This window comes from Siphateles boraxobius, unplaced genomic scaffold, assembly GCF_051911475.1.
Source record: "Siphateles boraxobius isolate OS27281-9 unplaced genomic scaffold, OSU_SipBor_1 29, whole genome shotgun sequence".
NCBI classification, from domain to species: Eukaryota; Metazoa; Chordata; class Actinopteri; order Cypriniformes; family Leuciscidae; genus Siphateles; species Siphateles boraxobius.
The window spans coordinates 6,795,715-6,817,269 of record NW_027508908.1 but is presented as its reverse complement, the minus strand read 5'-3'; the positions used below and the strand labels follow the sequence as shown (position 1 = coordinate 6,817,269).

At 39.1% G+C, this 21,555-nt stretch overlaps 1 protein-coding gene across 2 annotated transcripts in view; it reads right to left on the bottom strand.

Annotated features, from left to right (window-relative positions):
- Positions 1–2,674: 2,674 nt before the first annotated feature.
- grin2bb (glutamate receptor, ionotropic, N-methyl D-aspartate 2B, genome duplicate b) overlaps positions 2,675–21,555 on the bottom strand; it is a 170,602-nt gene continuing 151,721 nt past the window's right edge. For both annotated transcript variants that reach the window (XM_077246368.1, XM_077246369.1), the window contains exons 8-15: positions 20,661–20,832; positions 18,783–18,936; positions 18,551–18,676; positions 15,779–16,008; positions 14,607–14,767; positions 12,300–12,487; positions 10,151–10,389; positions 2,675–7,174 (exon numbers count right to left, since the gene is read on the bottom strand). In XM_077246368.1, coding sequence (XP_077102483.1) covers positions 4,691–7,174; positions 10,151–10,389; positions 12,300–12,487; positions 14,607–14,767; positions 15,779–16,008; positions 18,551–18,676; positions 18,783–18,936; positions 20,661–20,832 — 3,754 coding nt within the window. In that variant the 3' untranslated portion in view covers positions 2,675–4,690. The remainder of the gene's footprint in view (positions 7,175–10,150; positions 10,390–12,299; positions 12,488–14,606; positions 14,768–15,778; positions 16,009–18,550; positions 18,677–18,782; positions 18,937–20,660; positions 20,833–21,555) is intronic.

The window sequence follows — 21,555 nt, the reverse complement described above, 5'->3', positions numbered from 1 at the left end:
TCTGTGTTATATGTTGTAGCAACCAAACCAAGTCGCAGTATACTACACAGATCTTTCTTCTTTTCTCTCTCTCCCGCTGTCTCTCTCTCTCTCTTTCTTTCTCTAAAGGTCCAGTTGCTAGGTAACAGTTAATTGTCAAGAAATAGTTACATGTGTTGCAATGTATTCTGTGATTGGCTGCTTGAAGGAAACGTGTTAGTGAAAGAGCGAGAGAGAGAGAGAGAGAGAGAGAGAGAGAGAGAGAGAGAGAGAGAGAGAGAGAGAGAGAGAGAGAGAGAGAGAGAAAGAGTGAAAAAGAGAGTGGGGGAGTGAGACAGGAATAGAAAGAGTAGGTTTGTGATATATTGAATTGCAAATGGTTTTAAAATAAACAGCAATTACTTTAAAAATAAACAGCATGTATGACATTCTCATGATTAAAAACAGCTCTTGCACACAGGAATCAATAATCAGAATGATATGTTCGACATGACTCCATAGGTACAGAAAAGAGCCATAAATACTTTGCTTGCAATTTGTTCATGATGCAGTGAATCAGACGTATCCAGGGCAGCACCAGTGGATAATAAGCTCTCGTTCACGTTTCATGTACATTATGTCACGAATCAAACCTAAGCTTGTGTAGAGCACATAAGAAACGAAGGAAAATTTGTCCCACAATTTTCATATTAACTACATGAAAACCAAATGAAATTAATTTCGATGATGACACTGGGGGGAAAAAAGGGAGTGTCACCATTTCCTCTCAGATTCTCGCTGCTGGAAATGTATGGAAAAAGACAGAAGGACGATAAAGCTTGAGATCTCTCCCTTTTATTTTGTTTTTAGTCAACACTGTTTTGTACAAAGAGACAGAAGAATATATCTTAGCACTTTTCACACTGTGTCTGTATTCTCAATAGCTTAAGTATTGTGAAATGTCTCATTAAATTATTATTGTAGCCTTAACACATGTAATCTCTCTCTATACAAAAACAGAAAAAAAAAAGAAACCATTTTTGTCATATTTACAGAATCTGTACAATTGTGATCCATAAATAAGATTTAAAATAAGTGGTTAAAATACAAGAAAGACCGAATTAAAGACAACGGTGTAAATTTGTGTCTTAAATTCTGGTTCTCGGATGCTATTAGAATGGCACTGTGCTCCTGGTCCAGTGGTCTAATAACTTTTTCCCCATGTGGCTATAAAAAATCTTCCAGACAAAAATGTATCTCAAACTTCAATATTTTAAATATTTGTCTTCATATATTAAAAGGCTACGGAAAGGGGACATCATTATTTACAGCAGACATAATAGATAACCATTGCACTGTGCTCTGTTTTCTTCTCTCTCTCTCTCTCTCTCTCTCTCTCTCTCTCTCTCTCTCTCTCTCTCTCTCTCTCTCTCTCTCACACACACACACACACATACACACACACACACACACAAAAACACCTGTGCCCACTCTCACACAGAGGTAATCAAGCATATGATTTCAGATACACGTACAATCATATGTGACGTACCTTACTGGGGAGGGCTCTAAAATGACAAACCAATAAAATAGAGTCAAACTACTGAAGTCTTATTCTACCAGTCATCAAGAAAATTTTAGGTAAAATGAGAATGAATGAGAAGAGAAAAAAAAACACTGTTACGACACAGAATATTGGCTACTGTCGCTCCTGTCCTCTTCCGCCCATCTCCATTGTTTATTCTGCGTTTCACACTAAACCTGTATTTATCAAATGAGATTAGCATGCTTTTACAAGGCCACATCTTTAAAATCGAAATGAAATATAAAATTGGAAAGCTTTTCAGGAAGAGCAAAGGCAAATGTCCCCTGACACTCGCACACACAATCACACAAAACTTCCTCAACATACTGTAGTATACTACTAAAAACTATAGGCTTGACTCTCCAGTACAAACACAGAGAGTGACAGGAAATGCAATGGTCTAAGTCTGTCAACACATCTCTTGCTCTTAAAAAATGCCACACTGTTATGAGATATCTTATGAGATATCTTTAAAGGATTTACTAAATAAAAGGAAAAAGTAGACCAAGCATTAAAAAAATCTTAAGGGTACTTTAAAAAAAAAATTGTACCATGCAAAGAAAGGTATCGTGAGAGCAAGTGAGAAAATCTTGTGCAACAAAAAATGGCAAAATTAGCTTTGAACACAAAAATGGTAATTTCCTTACCTAATAGCAATGTTCTGACAAAATCTAGCATTATCACCAAGATTTGGGTTTGCCTGATAATTTCCCTTACGTGGTATTATTCCATACATATCCATTTTTCAAAGATCTTATCAGTTCATTAGAATCAGCACATCTATTGAATCAGCCCGAACCTGTATGATGCACAGTTTATCAACATATTGCAAGAACAAGAGCAGGCATGATATCTAAATAGACATAAATGTATGAAAGATATGGCAATAAATAAGTAAAATACATGCATGCTCGTCTTAACACAAACTCTCACAAAAAAGACAACAGAGTCAAATAAGAATGGCAAAAGTTAAGATAAAAATTCACAAAATAATAGCTATACATCAAAACCAAATATTATAAATATTGTGCTTAAAGTGGAGATCTGTTTGGCTAACAGTTCATAAACAAAGAAAATGTACAAACAAAATCTGCAATAAACACAACTAACTTCAAGTAAAGGATTTTTTTATCTAAACTGTGTGGGCCAAAAGTTCAAAAAAAGACAATGTGTTCAGACTGCCCTGTCATGAGTTCATTTGTGGTTTGGAAAATAATGAAAAAAAGTTAATAAATGCTTGCAACGAACCTCACGTTTATCCAATTAAATTAGTTCACTAAGTTGTTTATTGATTTAGGTAATTAGGCAATTTAGCTAAATGATATGTTTGTTTTTTCCTGTGCCCATCCAAAATTCCTGAGATATACCTCTACTTCATATAAGTGCGTATTAAAACTGCAAATTAACTTTAAATGGTTAGGGGAAATAACTGGAGTCATCCCCACCATTATCATGTATTAAGTTGTTAAAAAAGGACTGGCGAATATAACGAAAATATCTAGAAAATTTCACTTCTGCTGTACAGGTGCAGTAAAGGATTGTATTAGCCTGGACAGCGATAGGGAGGATATAGAAAAAATCTTAATGTTTATCCATACCAATGAGTTTTAACTGATACATTTTGCAGCAAAGTTGGATTGTTAACCTTCACTCTAATTCTTAAAATATCTAACAAATATGGTAAAACATAAATCTGTAGTTACATCCTTTCTGTCTATTCATTGTACAAAGTGGAAAAAAAATGAATATTTACATGACAAAATGCAAGCATTTGCTGAGAATCCTGCAAAACCCTACATACTGTGCACTGGTGTCTCCCTAAGGAAAGTACAGATAAGCATATCCAATACTAACTGCATTCTAAGAGGAAACAAATCCATGACACAGTTGTTATTTTACTGCGTGGTCAAAGACTTCCTAAGAAATGGGGGACAGTGGAGAAAAAAAATTTCAGTTGATTTTTGTTTCTATATTGTAGATAACATCATACAACTGCAGCTCAACTCTCAGGGAGGATACTATGCACTGTACAATGACGTGCAAACCAAATATCCTACGTTCCTATTATTAGAAGTTGTCCGAATTATAATTTAACCGGTTTTCTTTAGAACCAAGTTCTTGATATTAATACTATGAACACATTCAGGCTACTTTACGTCTCCTCTCTGCTGGATATTCCATATCAGTGCTTATATAATTAAAAGGAAAGTTCCATAATAATATGAATCATCAAATGACAAATCTGTGTGCAGTGACCAGAAAGTTACCATGGCAATATGACCTGTAAATCTGGTATTCTGTAAGTCTTGGTAAGGCACATAACGTGCTGTGTATTAAACCAATATTTTTCTAACAAACGGAACATTATAAAATAAGGTGAAAAGAATACATTTCCTTCACAATGATATCTCAAGTACAGCTGAAGTACTTTGCAAATCATGCCTTGTACACACATTTTACAGCACTCCATACTGGTAAAATAAACTTGAATAACCAATAATAAAGAACCTTTATGGAATCCACATTTGTCTACAACTCAATTGACAATCAAATTAGGTCAATTGACAAATCAAATAAGCCTCCCGAAAAATGGTTTGTTAACCAAGAACTGAAACTACAGTACAAATATATAACAGCATAAAACATCCAGAAACCAAGCCCAAATGGAACATCATAAACATTGTAATAATATATAATAATATTATTATCAAGAACATTATCAATACAATTATTGTAAGTTTTACCCTGTTGTTTAAAAAGATTAACTGATTTCCATTCACAATTGTACAAAAGATTGTACACGGTTGTCACCATCTGGCCACTATTTTGATGTTAGGAGCAGGGAAATAGTGGGATATACAAAAAAAACATGAGAATAAAAGAGAGGAATAAACAGGTTTTCCCCTTAATCTCAACTTTTCAACAGTGGGCAGGTCCCCTCTCTATTTACATACGTACGCTTGGCAGCACATGATCCGCGTAACTTAATAAAAGCATGAGTCAGTTCCTTATACACGGTTTCCTCTTCTTCTTTTTGTGGGCAAGAAGGTACTAATTACACACTGTCTTTTCAGTTGTCTCTTATTCATCATTCCACATGTCCGTTGGCTTCTTTTCCACATTTCTATCTGCTTCTGACTCTCATCTTCAGACATCAGACTCTATACTGGAAAGCTTCTCATAAACATGTCCGTTGCTCGATCCATTAAACGATCTCTGTCCTTGACCCATTCCTAACCCATCCCTTGCTGACAGCAGCTTGTTGTTGTTAGGTCCTCCAACGTGGTGGTTGCCAAGAGGCCCGCCCAGACATAGCTCCTTGGGAAACCGAGGGGCCACATTGGACAGCACCCCAGAAGTTGCGGACGCAGGCAAATAGGAAGTCACCCCCATGGAGCCCCGGAAGTCAGCCCGACTGTTGTTGAGGAGCTGTTGCTGCTGCTGCTGTTGTGGCGTCTGTTGCTGCTGCGGCTGTGCCTGCTGCTTTTTGATGTAGTATGATTTGGCGCCGTGTAATAGACACTGGTCGTCGCCGAAGGTTGGGATGAATGGGTTCTGGTTCACCTTATCTGGGTAGAGAGATTTAGACAAGGAGTAAGTCCCGACCCCTCGGGTACCGCCCACACCTCCTCCCATCATGCCTCTATCCCTGTCCCTCATGTCTCTCTCACCCACGGAGCGACGGTGCAACCCACCTTCACCCCCACGAAATAAGCTAAATGATGAACCCCCACCCTTCCCTCTGTCCCCAAAATATGTTGTCTCCCGCTCCCCTCCCGCATACTGCTCAAACATCTGGGCGTAGGGGCTTGCGCCCTCCATGTAGCGGTCTTTGTCTTTTAGGCTCACGCTTCGGGGTGGAGGAAGCATTGACGCTCCACCACTGCCTCCAAACCCACCCATCCTGCCCGCCCCTTCCTTCTGCAGCTCTACAAACGTGTCATAAGAGTGCTGCCTGCGCAAAACCTTACCACCTGGGCCAAATTTCCGCCTCTGTACCTGGGTTTGGGCCCCTGCGCCTCCCCCTCCCTTTCCGCTCTCCAGAGGGTGCTTGCCCCCAATTTGATCCAAGAGGAGGTGGTTGTCCTCACTGATGTCATATAAGTTGCCGGGTTTCTTGCATGAATCACACCGCTTGCAGGAGGCGGAACTAGGGCGGCTTGAGATTTGTCCACTCCCTCCACTGGATCCCCCAACTCCCCCAGCAGCTGTATAGGCCCCGGCCCCGCCTCCCCCATGCATGCAAACTGGCTTGCTTCCTCCACTTCCAACCCCTCCACTGTGGCAATTGCGACATTCCCAATCCCCTCCAGCCAACCCTCCCACCCCTCCGATGCCCTTTTCCCAGCATGCATGGCCCTGTTGCCCAGGTGATCCTCCTCCCATTCCACCCTTACATTCTGTCTTCTTGGATTTACCTTTCAGGAAATCTTCAATGGGAACCAAACTAGTGCACGCTCCCCCAGCACCACCGCTACTAACTACTCCACTGCCTCCGCCCAGTCCCACTCCTCCACCCATTCCTGGAGCATCACTTAAATCCAAATGTTCCCATGGAGATGCCCCTTCCTTGGCTCGAAACTGATCCACATAGAAGTCCCTCAAATTATCTTTGTCTCTGAATAGATAGGAGGTGCTGCTACCACCTCTCTGGCTTTTGCGCTCCACGGGTGGGGTGGCTGAGCGGTGTGCTTGTGTTGCTGGATGATGGTGGTGATGATGGATAGTGTGGTGGGGGCGTCTCCTGAATCCAAGCTCAATCTCATCCTGCTCACGGCGAGACTTGGCAGAAGCGGGTCTCTTTTTTAGGCTGTCCCTGTACTGCTTGCGCCGTTTGCCGTGCCCTTCGAGGTTCCCGTAGGTCACGGTGTGAGTGGAAATATCAGACACGTCGGATCGAATGTTTCCATCGTCCCCTCCCGATCCCACCCCACCACCCCCACAGTACCTGTCATGTCCTGCTATAAAACCTGAACTGGATGCCCCACCCTTGAAGGAGAACTTTCCGTATAGATCAGGCAGGCCAGACTTGAAGCTTGACTGGGTTGGGTGACCTGCAATCAGGTCAAACTTTTCCCTGTTCCGATGTGTCAGCGACTGCCGTGGTTGGGTGGTGAAGATGGGCGCTACCCCTCCCCCTAAGCTGTCACAATCGTACCCACCCTCCAATGAACTGGCACTCCCTAAGCTACGAGGTCGGTTAGGCAGGGGACCCGACATACCGAGAGCCAGTTCGGATCCCGTGCCCCCATGGTGGTGTAGGTAATGATCCTGGTACAGGTTGCTGTCCTTCAGGTGCAAGTTCCCAAAAGTCCTCTCCACCTCGCTTACATAGTCGCTGAACATGTTGTCCTCTGGCAGGTACGGTGGAGGTTTGCAGTCTGTGTGGCCTACTAGGCTGCGCCGATGTTCACTGATGTCATAAACGGCTGACTCACGATGGCTGTAGTCCAATGCGCTGAGGGGTGAACCATTGACCCCAGGCACAGAGGTCATGTTTTTGGCAGTACGCAACAAACGGAGAATGTTGGAGTGGGTGTTGTTCATGTTCATGTTCATAGTGGCTGATGGTGAGTTAAGGGCTGATTTGTTTTCTTCAATCTGAACACCATGGATGCAACTGTAGATGCCCTGTTGGACAGAAAAAGTGGGGGAAAGCAAAAACAAAGGAAAGAAGAAGAAACAAACAATATGGGATTAGATTCGTTTAATTAAAAGTTTAATTAGCAGCAAACATGTTCACAATTCTGAAAGTCAAACCTTTCAAGGCAAGTCAAGTCTTAAATCTTGTAGTTTCTATAGTTTTTAAGTATTTATGTTTTCAAATTAGTTTTGTAATTACTGTTCTGACAGTAATCTTTATGCTGTAGTTTAGTTTTATAAAGCCTACTGGAGGAAAAGAATATCGTTATACATTTTAAAAACTTTTCAGAGATTTTTCTTTTATCACGTCATGTTTAAAATGAACAGTTTATTCATCACTGTCTTTAACCTTTTGAGATTATAAATACAAGAAGAGGAAAGGGAAAATGAGGGAGTCAAAGAATTGAAAGGAGAGAGAGAAAAACAGAATGGAATTAGTTTAAGAAAGAAAATCTGCAGGGGCGAAAGAGGTTGTGATTGATGATGACATGGTGACAGGGTTGCGGTAACTCTGTGGTTTTAACTGTCTATCAATGTCTTCAATCATTCTGATTAAAATTCAGCTGACACCACTGTGTCTACTCATCTGTGTCTCTCCTTCATCACTGCCACGACAAATTAATTACACAATATTCTAATTAACCTCTCCAGCTCATTCACCATGATGCAGATTTACTGCATTTTAATCCATTTATCTGTGTAGTTTTGGCTGTATTTTATCAAACTCATTTCTTAATGGCAAATGTGTTATTGTGAGACTGTCTGGGAGTCAAAATACTTCATTATCTTTTATACTGTTGGGTGTTTCCATGTATATTCAGACTAATAAATATTGTGATGCACTATACTGGAATGTCTTTTAAAATTTTATAAATTCTCTCTATATATATATAAACCATATAAAAACCTTTTCATAACAAATAATACATGAAACACATGTGGAACAAATAGAATTCTCCAAAACATTTCAAAGGCTAAAGGTTACTCGTCTACTGGCGATCTGTCCCTCCAGTGAGGCAACATGTCAGAAATGTTTCCTGTCTCGCTCTTAGTCACGCTTAGTGTCTATCCATTCTTGTGTATTTTTTTCCCTCTTCTCTTTATGTTACTCTTATCTCCACTACCTTCTGTCTTTTTTTTAAACTCAGGTCATCCTTCCCAGTGTGACTCTTATTCTCATTCATCTCCTGACCCTTCAATCCGATTGGGTTTGAACATATTCTCTATTCAGTGTTATCTCATTTCTTTTCTCTTTCCTTCTTTCTCTTGAGAGGTTCCATTCTCTCCCATTTTGTCTTTTGCCTTTTTCCCTCTATTAATTTTTAGGTTCTTCTTACCCCCACCACAGCAACACACATCTACATCTCAAAGGGAAATATATCTAGTAAGAAAATAGGTTTCCTGAGTCTGTACTTGTAGCTGAGGAAACTGGTCATGCAAATTGCCCTTTTGACTTATAGTAATACAGTAATCGTTTTTCCGGTTAGCCTCAATAATTTGTGAACTCAGGTAAACCCAAGTTTATCTTTGAGCCAATTTGGTCCGATTAACTGATATTTACTCCCTCTGTGTTCGTCCCAGACATTATGTGGGTCATGGCACCAATCCAAATTGCTTGAGGCATGATTTGATGTTCGAATGTCTAGAATGAGGGACTGCTGCTTTGGCCTGTTAGCTCAAGGTTTTGATTTATAAAAACTGCATATGCACAAAATGGGTACTGAAAGTGTTTGCCCTTTACCCCAAACACATCAGAATGAAACAAAACAGAATGTACCCTTTTTGCATAATACACCCCATTTATCATAATTATACAAATTCAATGCAGAACTCAATAAATGTGCAAAATATACAAAAAACACAAACCTCAAATCAAATGTAATCATCATCCAAAAGTTTCAGTCTTGAGATATAATGCTTCTAATGTAAAGGAAACGCTTAAACATTTTTCAATTTGTTTTTTACATAGCAAAATCATTTTTTAATCAGTGTATTTGTGTTGTTTCCAGTAAAAATACTTAAAGTCCTTAAAAGAGTAAAATTCACTCAAGAGCCAAAAAGAGCCAATGTCATTAAGTTTGTGAAGTTTGAGCTATTAAAATCATTAAAACTTACATTCAAGAAACATTTGTTGAAAACACATCTTAATATTTCTCAGGAAAATTTCTCGTTTTAAAGTTGCCATGAAATGGAAATTCACCCTATTTTCTAAATGCACGTAATATATCTTACCGTGCATATGTTAATTTTTTTATTTATTTATTTTTATTTATTTGACCAATCAAAATGTCATAACTGGATCTTCCGGTGAAAATTACAAGAGTTCATGATGAGTTCACGCCCTATCATAATTATTGTAGGCTTGAGATGACAACACGTGATGTTCTATTCAGAGCTGCTCACGTCCTCGGACTGGGAATGATGCTTTTTCTATGGTGACACTATCAATGCCTAAATGAATCTGCAGCGGTCAGGTGGTACAGCGTTCACGTGGAACAATTAGGAGCTCTCAGAACAGTCCTATCTTACAAGCTGTAATTACGAGGTCTAAAAGGATGTGAATGTTTTTTACAAGTTGAAACCTTAAATTACGGTAATTTCAACATGGTGTGAAGGCACCTTCTTCACCCCTTGCATGCATGCATTCATCTGCCTCCACTTTTGAATGTAACGGCCACATCTCAAAATCCAATAAACAACCAAGATGCATAGAAGTCCTGCAAACCCCCTCCATTTCTTTGCAACTTAAAGGATAGGAAAGATATTTTTACTGGGCAACAGGACAAAGACACCAATTAAGAAAATGATTAGCAGTGTAAAATCTCTCTTATATGTGCTCCTAGTCTCTAAAGCTTCAAGAACTAATTGAACTCAATAGGCTATTGGGTCCAGAATAATAGTTGGGTCAACCCTTGTGGTTGTTTGCCTGCAGATCAAAAGTTCAGAAGTATTCCTGCTACTCACCCTGCTGATGGAGAAGGTGGCGCCGGGCTTGCCCGAGCACACACCCATGAAGCAGAATCGCAGTTGCCAGTAGAAGAGGTGCTCTGCGATGAATGTGATAAGGGACAGGGCCATTGCAGCTCCCAGCATATAGAACACACCTGCCATGTTGTCTACATCCAGCTGACTGCTCATCACCTCATTTTTCTCATTGTGGCAGATGCCAGTCAGCCACAGGGCCTCAAGTTCCTCCATCTCACCTACAAAAAAAATATGAAAAATATTGTTAATTTCAATATTTTGGTGTTAGAAAAAGAGAGTGACTGTTTATGAATTGTTGAATTTTTACTTTCTGCCTCTCCCGCTGTGTGTTTGTGGGACTTGAGAGCTCTTGAGCTGTTAGCAGACGTGTCTGTTCACTTTGTCTATCCGTGACGATTTCAGCAGTGCATTTATTTAGAGCTCCCACAAAACTGTGCACTGTAAACAAATTACGGCCCCTGCGAAGTGTAACATTTGTCATGACGGATTAATCCAAACTCGTACGCACTGAAGCTCTCTTCTTCTCATTAATGATTGCTTATGAGAGATTTGGGTCCCAGCTCTAATAAGTTCAGATATAGCCTACACAAATATACTCAAAAAACACACATGCAAAAGATTCCATCCATTCAGTGGCTGCTTTTCTATTACTTTACTTGGTGACTTAAGCCTTCAAATCCGTCAAATACCTATGTGAGGGCAAATGTGCGCGCGGGTGTTTGCATGCTGTGCCGGTGCATTCATGTGTACCTACATGTTTATGCCACACATTTGATGCTTTCCCAGTGTACTTTTGAGTTAACACAAGGACCCCCTTGACACTTGCAAATAGGACTCTATTCCTGCTCCTGGATCATATGCTGGCTTATATAACAACATGTGACACACCCAAACGTACCTTTACATGCCATACCGCTGTCAGTGTGCTGAACTACTGTGCACTGCCTGCTTGTCACTATGGATATGAATGCTCACTGTGCCACTAATCTATTCTAATGCGTCGCACTTGTGTGACATACCCATGTATGCATGTGGAATCATTAAGTAAGGGATATATATTATATAAATGTATCTAGATGCCAATCTCATTTTGTATGTCTGTGCCCATATATCTATAAGCTCTCTTTACAATATATCCTGAATGTTTATGCATGTATGGGGTGCATAGGGCATGTTGTGCATGTGTCTTTGAATGTGTTCCAAACAGCCTGTCATCTCAGATGCTGTTTGGGTAAGAGAGGATGATTTCCAGAAATGGCCTCTGGATTTGGGCCATTGGACAGTGGGTTCTAAAGGAAAGCTCTCAAATCAAAATGAATTAGAAAGGCGGAGATCTATTGCTGTTACAGTACAACTATTACATTTACTTAGTACACTACATTAGTACACTATTTATAATTTCGTAAGTACAGTAATTCAATATTAACTTTATTATGCTTTAACAGAATGTGAATCTCACACAAAGGAGGCTCTGAGAAACAGGCTGCCATATTTTCACACATCTAATACCATTTTGTGTGGCATACTTGTTGGCATACTAACAGACAGTGTAGGCACTTGTCATCTGCTGCCAGGTATTCTTCAAAACTGTTTGCCTTGAGGGCACATTGAGAACCATTTAAAGAAGAAGTGAATGAAGTAAACATCTCAAGCTGTGAATTGTCTACACATTCGCGCCACTTTTGTGAACAGTATTTCAGTGCAAAAATCTGTCTTATTCACTAACCACCCACAATCCATATTAACCAGGCACTGTTTGCTATCTGTTATATACTTCCCATCGTGCCAATTGTGCTTTGTAGAATTTTGGGGGGTGTTTGTGGGGTTGCCAGATTTGCATAATTTTTTAGTGAATCAGATGATAAAACAACTCAAGACAATTCAGATTCATTCTAGGTGAGTTCCCCCTGAACAATTTTCTTTAATCTTAAAATTATTTGTGCAGATTACAGGGTTCCTACACATTTTCAATTTCAAAATTTCCACTCTTTTCCAGACCTGGAAATTACTCAAATCAAATTCCATAATATTCCATACTGTGTAGGAACCCTGAGATTAAGACTGACTTATTTATCACAATCATCCAGTGCAATGACAAATTGGCAGAAAAAAAGAAGACATCATTTACCATCTCCAAAAAGCATCAGAATGGCGAGGTCCACTGCCCTCTTCCAGCCTGAGTCTTTCTGAATGGCAATGCCATACCCTGTTGTGGCAAAGATATAACCACTGCCAATGGTCACCAGTTTACAGCCCTCATCGCGTCCGGCCATGTAGTTCAAGACCGCTGCATCATAGATAAATGCATCCAATTTACTACAGAGCAAAAGAGAGAAGAGTAATATGTTAGAATGTCAATAATTGCTTGTCAAATCTTGTTATTTTCAGTATTATTGATACAATATTATAGTTTTTAATTAGATTTTTTTCTGTTTTAATTTTAATTTAATTACATTTTTAGTCATTTATATATCTATATCGTTTTTATTAACGATAATAACCCTGTGTTAAACACATCTGAGTTACTTTCCAGTTTTTTTCCTGGTCAGCAACAAATAAGCAGCTACAAAGTATTTGTAAAAAAAAAAAAAAAAAAAAAGTACTTGACTTACTGCAGGATATGCCTGTAGTTCTAAACAAAATGGTAACACTTTACGATAAGGTCCCATTAGTTTTACACAAAAAGTTTTACACATAGTTTTTAAATGTTTAAAATGATGTATGCTCACATGGTATGAAAGCTACTAATGAACACTTTCTATGTACCTTTACAAAAAGCGCGTTGTGCCAAGTTGAAGTCACATGACCGGCTAAAACTATATACTTTATCCTGTTAACTGTTATTATTAGTCCAAGATGGTCATATCTGCCAGCACAATATAAACTAAAATTACTGAGTGCCTCTTTAAAATGTCCACAGTTAGTACTGATAAAATAAGGGATTTCAGAAACCAGTTTCATGTTGAAATATTCTTCTACCAATCTACATCTCCAAACAAAGTCCCTCCAGGATGCCTCATTTTGATGCTATCAGTCCAGAGTTCATCCACCCACTCACACACACACTGTACTTACTGCTGTCCTACAATCTTTTAACTAATTCTCCGCCATTGGCTGAAATTTCCATCATTTGTGAGACAACGCTTCCCCGCCATTGACGGAAATTTCAGCTTTCAGTGTTTTCAATGCTATACACCATAGGGGGCGCTATTTGGCATCTTCTGAAAGAATACTGAATCTCCTGATCAAAACACAGGGGAAGAAGACGCAAAAACAAGCAATATCATATGCAAGGGGGTAATCCATCAGCCGAAAACTGAAGCCTCGCGGGAGCCGCCATTGTAGCAGACCATCACCTGCTGTTAGCATTGCATTGACTCCCATTCATTTTGGCGTCACTTTGACAGCGAATAACTTTACATCTGAGGCGTCCAACGACTTCATTTGTCCATTGTTTATTTCTAAAGAAACATGGCAATGTATAAAAGGCTCCATTAGTTTGTATCTTACGTTATGGCCCCGTAGAAGCCGTTTTTGTTAAAAATAGGCTAACGATTGCGTCATAATCACGCAACTTTATGTCACACAATAGAGAGATTACCGTATAGACAGGAGGAGAAGCACGCAGGCAATCTTTTACTGTCTATGAGGCAATCGGGGGGAAATAGAGGCATAATGTCAAGGGAGAAGCCCATAGATAGAGAGTCCATAAAAACAACGGGACAAAATATTTCAACAACGTTTTTGAGGAATTAGGTGATTCAGATTTGTCTTGGCACAGCTACTAGAAGATTTACAACTGTCAGACTGCCGTCACGCTCAGTTTGAGTCTGCGCAGTCGCTCAACCATCAGACAGGAAGTGCAATAATCGGGCTTCAGTCTTCTCCGTTGAAATCAATGGGGTCGCTGTGTCCATTTATTTTCCTGTCTATGATCATATGTAGGCATATGCATATGTAAATAACGTGATTATCAACATTAAACAGCACAGGAATCAAAACTGCCGTGTGTTACTGAATGAAATATCTGATCAAGACATTTTTTGAATTTCTCAGCTTTTAGCTAAAAATGTTGCTTTTTTAATGAAACTTACCCACATTCAAGTGTTGATAAAAAAGGAATGCATGAGCTAGAATAAAAGCTTCTTTTATTTTTTTAAAAGAAAAAAATATTTATTCTTTTTTTTTTTTAAAGCTGAGGGTCTTTTCTTTCTTTTGATATATTCAGATATTCATACAACAAAACATTCTGGGGGCCATGAAACTTTTGCGAAAATGATCAAAAATGCTGGTGGTGGCTGGCAAATTTTTTCAAAAACGCTGGCGGGGAAAGAGTTAATCTCCCTGTCTTCCCCTCTTTTTCCCTCTTTATATTCTTTTCATGCAAATATCATAATCTCTCTCTCTCATAATTTTTCTCAATTTTCGTTCTTACCCCGTCTTCAGGCTGTGGAGCGCCTCGTTTACATTTTTCTGGTGGAAGCTGGTCATATAGCTGTGCATCTCCTTGTAGTTATTCCTTATGTTTCTCTCTGTGCTGCCATTGGGCACAGTACCGAACCGGAACGGAGGGGAAAAGTCATTCGGATGTTGAAACTTGATAAGAGAGAGAAATATATATATATACATAACTCAGCAGTGTCCACATTGTCAATGAACACTCAAGGGACAAAGTGTGAGGAGAGGTGTCATTTCAAAAAACCTTAAAGATACAACAGATCTCTTTTCTCCACCATTCATAATAGAACTATTTCCTGTGTAAACACATGGACTATGTTCTCTAGACACTTAAAAGCTTTGCCAGACATAAAAAGTAAAGCATGACTTAGAGTAAAAAACAAAATCTCACCACATCAATTATTAAACGGGCTACAGCACCCTCTGAGAGTCAAATCTTGTTTTCTGTTTCATAGCGGCTGGCTAATTCACATTAGCCCACTTTTTTCCACGCAAAGACGACAGAAAAACAAAAACAAATTATCACTAAACCAGTCAGCATGTGGTTGCCCACATATGACATCAGTCATTTGAGGATCATAAACAGTAGTATGAGTGTTTCATATGCAAAACCGTGCAGAATTAGCATGCATGGATTCACTTATTTACAGTTAATTAAAAACATAGGCAAAAAATAAAAAAAATAATTCAAATTTCCAAACATGTTTCACCTTCAGCAACAGATACTCCCATCCCAAACCTGTGTCACTGGTTAAACCATTAATTGATCATGTCAGATGAACAAAGCAATGTTTTTAAAGCGCCAGAGCCACAGAAAACCCACAAATGCCCTACAGCTGTCTCAAAAGAACATATTATAACAAATTACAAAGAGCACCTTAAATATTGCATCATTTATTGGCTAGTCTTGGCAAATTGACCTTAGCTGTTTAACACCAAGGATGAAGTAGAGTCTGGTGTATCAAGTCAAATCACGTTCAGTTCAAGGCAGTCGTCGGAGAAAAAAACCTCCAGCTCATTATGTCCTTAGATCTAATTTTTTTGACAGAAGGATAAATGAGATCAACGAGAACTATTTAATAACAGCTTTCAGATGCCCATGGTTCACTTTTGCACATGATGCTGAATTTGACCAATAAACACCTTTACCTTTTTATCACTCAGGCCAGTCACCTGGTCCACATATTCTTCTTGAATCATAAACGCGGCCAGGTTGGCAGTGTAGCTGGCCAAGAAAATCACAGCGAAGAAAGCCCAGACCGATACCATGATCTTGCTAGTAGTGCCTTTGGGGTTCTGCACGGGCACAGAGTTATTGAAGACCAAACCCCAAAGTAGCCAAATAGCTTTTCCAATGGTGAAGGAGGGACCGCCAGGCTCTGATTGTGTGTAAAGAGGTGAAGAAATTGATATAGGGAGTTATTACGTTATCATTTAATAGGAATCAGAGAGGAGTAAAAGGGCATAAAAAAATGGTAATAAATAGACTTGAATTAACTATTAAGTTTTGATTTCAATCAAAAGAATCAATATATTGAGAAAAACAATACATTGCCGAGCATGAATTCAGGAAATACATACCTCAACTACATCCATTATTGTCAAAATAGCTGGACACAAAAGTGAGTACACCCAAAGTGATAATAGTTGTACATCATTTAACCATGCAAAGCCACATGTCCTATCCATCATGTTCATGTTTTTGTCTGCTTGACAGGATCATACAAATTGTTCTATCTTGTATTAGAGCAGTTCAAATTTGAGCTTTGAGTACAATTCTCTCATACTGACTGTAAAGTATGGACTAGTGGTTCTTATAGGATGGGAACACTATAGAAAGATTCCGGCCAGAGAATCCTTTATCATCTTTATTTCCAAGATCAGGATGCCAATATACAACTTTGTATAATTGAGTGTATGTGGTCTAAACAGAGAGAAAGAAAAGAAATAATACAATGATAATAACTGATTAATAAACATATAAAGGAATACTATACTATGCTCATTGTCATCATTCACAACAGTACAGTACAGAAAATAATAATTGACATTAATCCAGTGCAACAGAATATGTCACTATATGCCTTTTAATATCTGTACAGCTGCACCTTTAAGTGGCTATGCAGAATGACACTATATCACTATAACACTCGATGCAGGTAGCACAAAATAAACAGTAAATACACTGCACTCGAGCGTGGAAGCAAATTTCTAAATAACTAACACAAATAAGGTCTACATCGACATATAGAGGGCTAATTATTTCACACAGAAAACATGTCGCATATTACCGCACGCATGACTACATTAATTAGACACGCAGTTCAACAGATAAAACTAGTTCACATGAACATACATTATTTCACAATATTCCTTACAACGCAGTATAAACATACAACAATAGTAAGAACTTACTTGCTTTTCATAAAACGCACACAAAAGTAAAGAAAGAGGTCTCTGAATCTCCTCTCATCATAACTGAGCGCGAACAACTGAGCCGCGCGCCGCATTTTCTGTCCAGGCGCAGTTCACGTGATGGAGAGTTCGAACGCACTTAGGAAACCTCAGTGCTGAACAAATAGGCTTTCAGACACTGACCACTGGATGTTCAACATGGCACCTCGTGGCAAAGAACTCTCTAAGGATTTGAGAATTAGAATTGTTGCTCTCCTCAAAGTTAAACTAGGCTATAAGAAGATTGGTAACACCCTGAAACTGAGTTACAGTACAGGTCAGGGTCATACAGAGGTTTTCCAAGATGGGTTCCACTCGTAACAGGTCTCGCAAGGGTCAATCAAAGAAGTTGAGTCCTCGTGCTGTGCATCAGGTGCAGAAGCTGGCTTTAAAAAACAGACGCATGAGTTCTGCCAGCATTGCTTCAGAGGTTGCAGAAGCGGAAGGTCAGCTTGTCAATGCTCAGACCGTACACCTCACACTGCAAAAAGTCGGTTTGCATGGCCATCGTCCCAGAGGGAAGCCTCTTCTGAAGCTGGCTCACAAGAAAGCCTGCAAACAGTTTACTGAAAGCAACCAGTCCAAGAGAATGACTTACTGGAACCATGTCCTGTGGTCTGATGAGACTAAGATAAACTTGTTTGGCTCAGATGGTGTCCAGAATGTGTGGCGATGCCCTGGTGAGGAGTACCAAGAGAATTGTGTCTTGCCTACAGTCAAGCATGGTGGTGGTAGCTTCATGGTCTGGGGCTGCATGAGTGCTGCTGGTACTGGGGAGCTGCGCTTCATTGAGGGAAACATGGATTCCAACATGTACTGCGACATTCTGAAGCAGAACATGATGCCCTCCCTTCAGAAACTGGGCCGAACAGCATGATAACGACCCCAAACACACGGCCAAGATGACAGCTGCCTTGCTGAGGAAGCTGAAGGTGAAGGTGATGGAGTGGCCAAGTATGACCTGAACCCTATTGAGCACCTGTTGGGCGTCCTCAAGCGGAAGGTGGAGAGGTGCCATGTGTCTAACATCCAGCAGCTCCATGATGTCATTATGGAGGAGTGGAAGAGGATCCCAGCAACAACCTGTGCAGCTCTGGTGAACTCCATGGCCAGGAGGATTAAGGCAATGCTAGATAACAATGGTTCTCACACAAAATAATGACACTTTGGACACAGTTTTCACATGTTCATTTAGGCTGTACTCACTTTTGTTGCCAGCTATTTTGACAATAATGGCTGTATGTTGAGTTATTTTCAGAGGACAGTAAATATATACTGCTATACAAGCAGCACAATGACTACTCTAAAATATATCCAAGTTTCATTTCTATAGTATTGTCCCTTGAGAAGATATACTAAAATGTTTGCTGAAATGTGAGGGGTGTACTCACTTTTGTGAGATACTGTATACCAAATGTTATATGGGTGTTAGGTATAAGGGTGAAAGATTTATATTTGCATGCACACCTCGTCCATCTGCCAAGCAGCGATTATAGCCAACAGGACTGAAGTACTCAAAGACGAAGACAGCCACGGCTGAAACTATCAACAGCATAACGAACATCATTACCCAGACATCAGCGCTGAAGGGCTCTGAGAGCAAAAAAAAGAAAGAAGAGACGACAAATTATTAATGAAGAGTGCACTTGAATGTGGAATTTTATCTTGAATCAACTTACAGTGTGTATTTAGTACTTACCTAAAAAGGCAGAAGGAGACACTGTGCCATTGCTACGAGAGACCATGACACTAATCCCTGTCTCTATGAAGGGCACAGAGAAGTCAATGACCTCTGACCTCTCTTCATTTATGGTTAGGGACCCCACTGCCATGTGGGCATTCTTAAGAACCACCTAGACGTGAAGAAACGGGACAGTTATGCCCATCTTGTACTAGTCTAGGCATGCCACAACAGAGGGGGGGAAAGTAACAGTGTGAAAAGAAAAAAGTTAAAGAAAGTTAAAATGGGAACTAGTGAATGAGAAAACCATGAAGAAGAAGAAAACGACTGCGAGACCAAGGAAAGCAGAAATCAGGTTACTTCCTACACTGGTTCGCAGTAGCTTTTAATAGCCGTTTCTCTTTCTTTTCAACCTTCCCTAATCACCACTTCCCCAAAACCCATCACTTGTCCAGGTATATATAGAGTTGCATATAAGATGCCTCTGGTGATTTAGGAAAATGGGACAAAACAGAGTTAATAAGGTGATTGTACGCTACAGAAAAGCTCTGTCTACATCAGGACTACTCAAGGGGCCACAAAGCCGGATCCCTTTACCCTCCAGGGCCACACTCCTAATTTTTATGGTGTCTCTGTTATATTAATGAGGCTACTGAGTATTACACACTTACACAGCCACATAAAATCCAAATGGCTTCTATTATAATCAATGAGGCTGTACTGTAAAGCGCTCGTCTGTGGCACGGTTTGCAGAGTGGGCTATAGATTTCCGCTTGGTATCAGATTTTTTTAATTGCACTGTGGGTTAACCATGGTATATAGCAGAATCTCATAAAACATGCGGGCGCAAAAATGCCCTTTGGGCTGCATGTTGAGTAGTGCTATTCCATATCCTATTTTCTTTGTCTTTTCAAAATATGAGACTATATTTTGCATATTTGTTTGAGTTGCGTTATAGCATCTATCTCTGAACATGAACATATCTTGGAGCATCAGATCTTGTAAAGACATTAAGTAAACATAAAGCAAGCTACTAAAAGTCTGCGACTCCGAATGTGGTGCAGTTCTGAGAGTATTCATATGACTAGGACCGAAAGGGAACTGCATAACATTTATTCCAACTGTGGATTTACATATGATCTGGTAACTCATATTATTTCTCATCTGAATTAATGCACCAGCTGTATTTTCCCTTGGGCTTGTGCAAACTCACTTGCTCACATTTTCTCTCTCTTTCATCTGTTCTTGGCATGAGAGATACTGTTCATTTCTTCTGAAAATAATACATCATCAGAAATCCATAGATGCTCCAGAGCCATGTCCTAGTGGTTATTGCACATTATCTTTAACTTAAACCATGAAAAGTCATTTTCACTTAATATAAAGTAAACAAACAAAAATACTAAATTACTAAAATAACAAAAACGATAGACATTAAAATAAACAACTAAAAATGACAGAAACACACAACAAAATGACTACAATTTTAACTAAAATTAAAGTGAAAACAGAAAATATAAAAATAAATTATTAACAAAAACTATACTAGTATACCAACAATCCTAAAATAACACTGGGGCCATAGCGCCCATTCAAGCAATGTGAGTTTGAGTTTGTCCTGATCCAGTTTCCCCCTTTTTAATCACAAAATTTAGTTAACAACATTTCTCAAACTGTTTGGAGCAAAATATTTTTAATTTTGCAATAAGCATACAGACAGTATGACAAAACCGAAGCAACAGTTTCGATATCCAGTAGTATTCGATCTCCTCTCATCTATCATATGCAGTCTGGTAGAATAGGTAGAAAAATGATCCAGCAAGCTCTTGGATGATATACAACTCTAGCTGTTTGATAAACCAGTAGTTTTCTAACTAAAAGCATTTTGAAAATTACCTCTCCAACCATGCCATTCCATGTGCCGTTGATCTTTTTGCCATGCTTCCCATTGGTCACCAGGTAGAGATCGTAGGTGAATTTTACAGACTTTGCGATCTTTTTGAGGATGTCTATACAGAAGCCCTTGCAACAGCGTTTAATGTAGATCCCTGAATCTCCTGTCTGATTTCTAGGGATAGGACAAACAGGAAGAAAAAGGTGAGAAGATTAATATTGGCGCAGGAAGTAATTCTTCTACATAGTGAAGACAATCAACAAATTTTGCTTCAGCTGTCTATAAATTCCTTGATGAAAATACCACATTATAATAAATCCGCATCTGAAGAAATCAATCAATGAGTCAACAACACTTTAAAATGATTAATAACCACTGCACTTACTATTACATTGACTACAATACTACAAGGCGACTTAAATTTGTCAAAATCCACATTAATCTTGGATCATTTCTCACAATAAATGGGTTTTAGCAGGAATTTATTATAAGAATGCTAAATACATTTATCAGTAATTAAACACATATTTTATAATCTATAATAAAAATACACGAGATACCATTTTTCAATTCTTGAATAAATCAGTGTTTCAAAGTGACTGTACAATGCCATAAACACCACACGTTCTTACTATATTATATACTCAAGTCCTGACAGTGACAGCACTTTAAATTTGAAAACTGAATGAAGTATCTTAGTACTCTTATGAGACTATCTGCATTTTGACAGGCAAGATTAATGACTGATCTCATATTGATCTCATACAAAGACTAATATTAGTTTAAAGATATTTTCCCTACATTATGAAGCTTTATCCACCTTGACACGGTTAAAATCATCTTTACAGACACACAGTGCGGTGAAACATTCTTAGTATTTTATCTCTTGGTATTTGG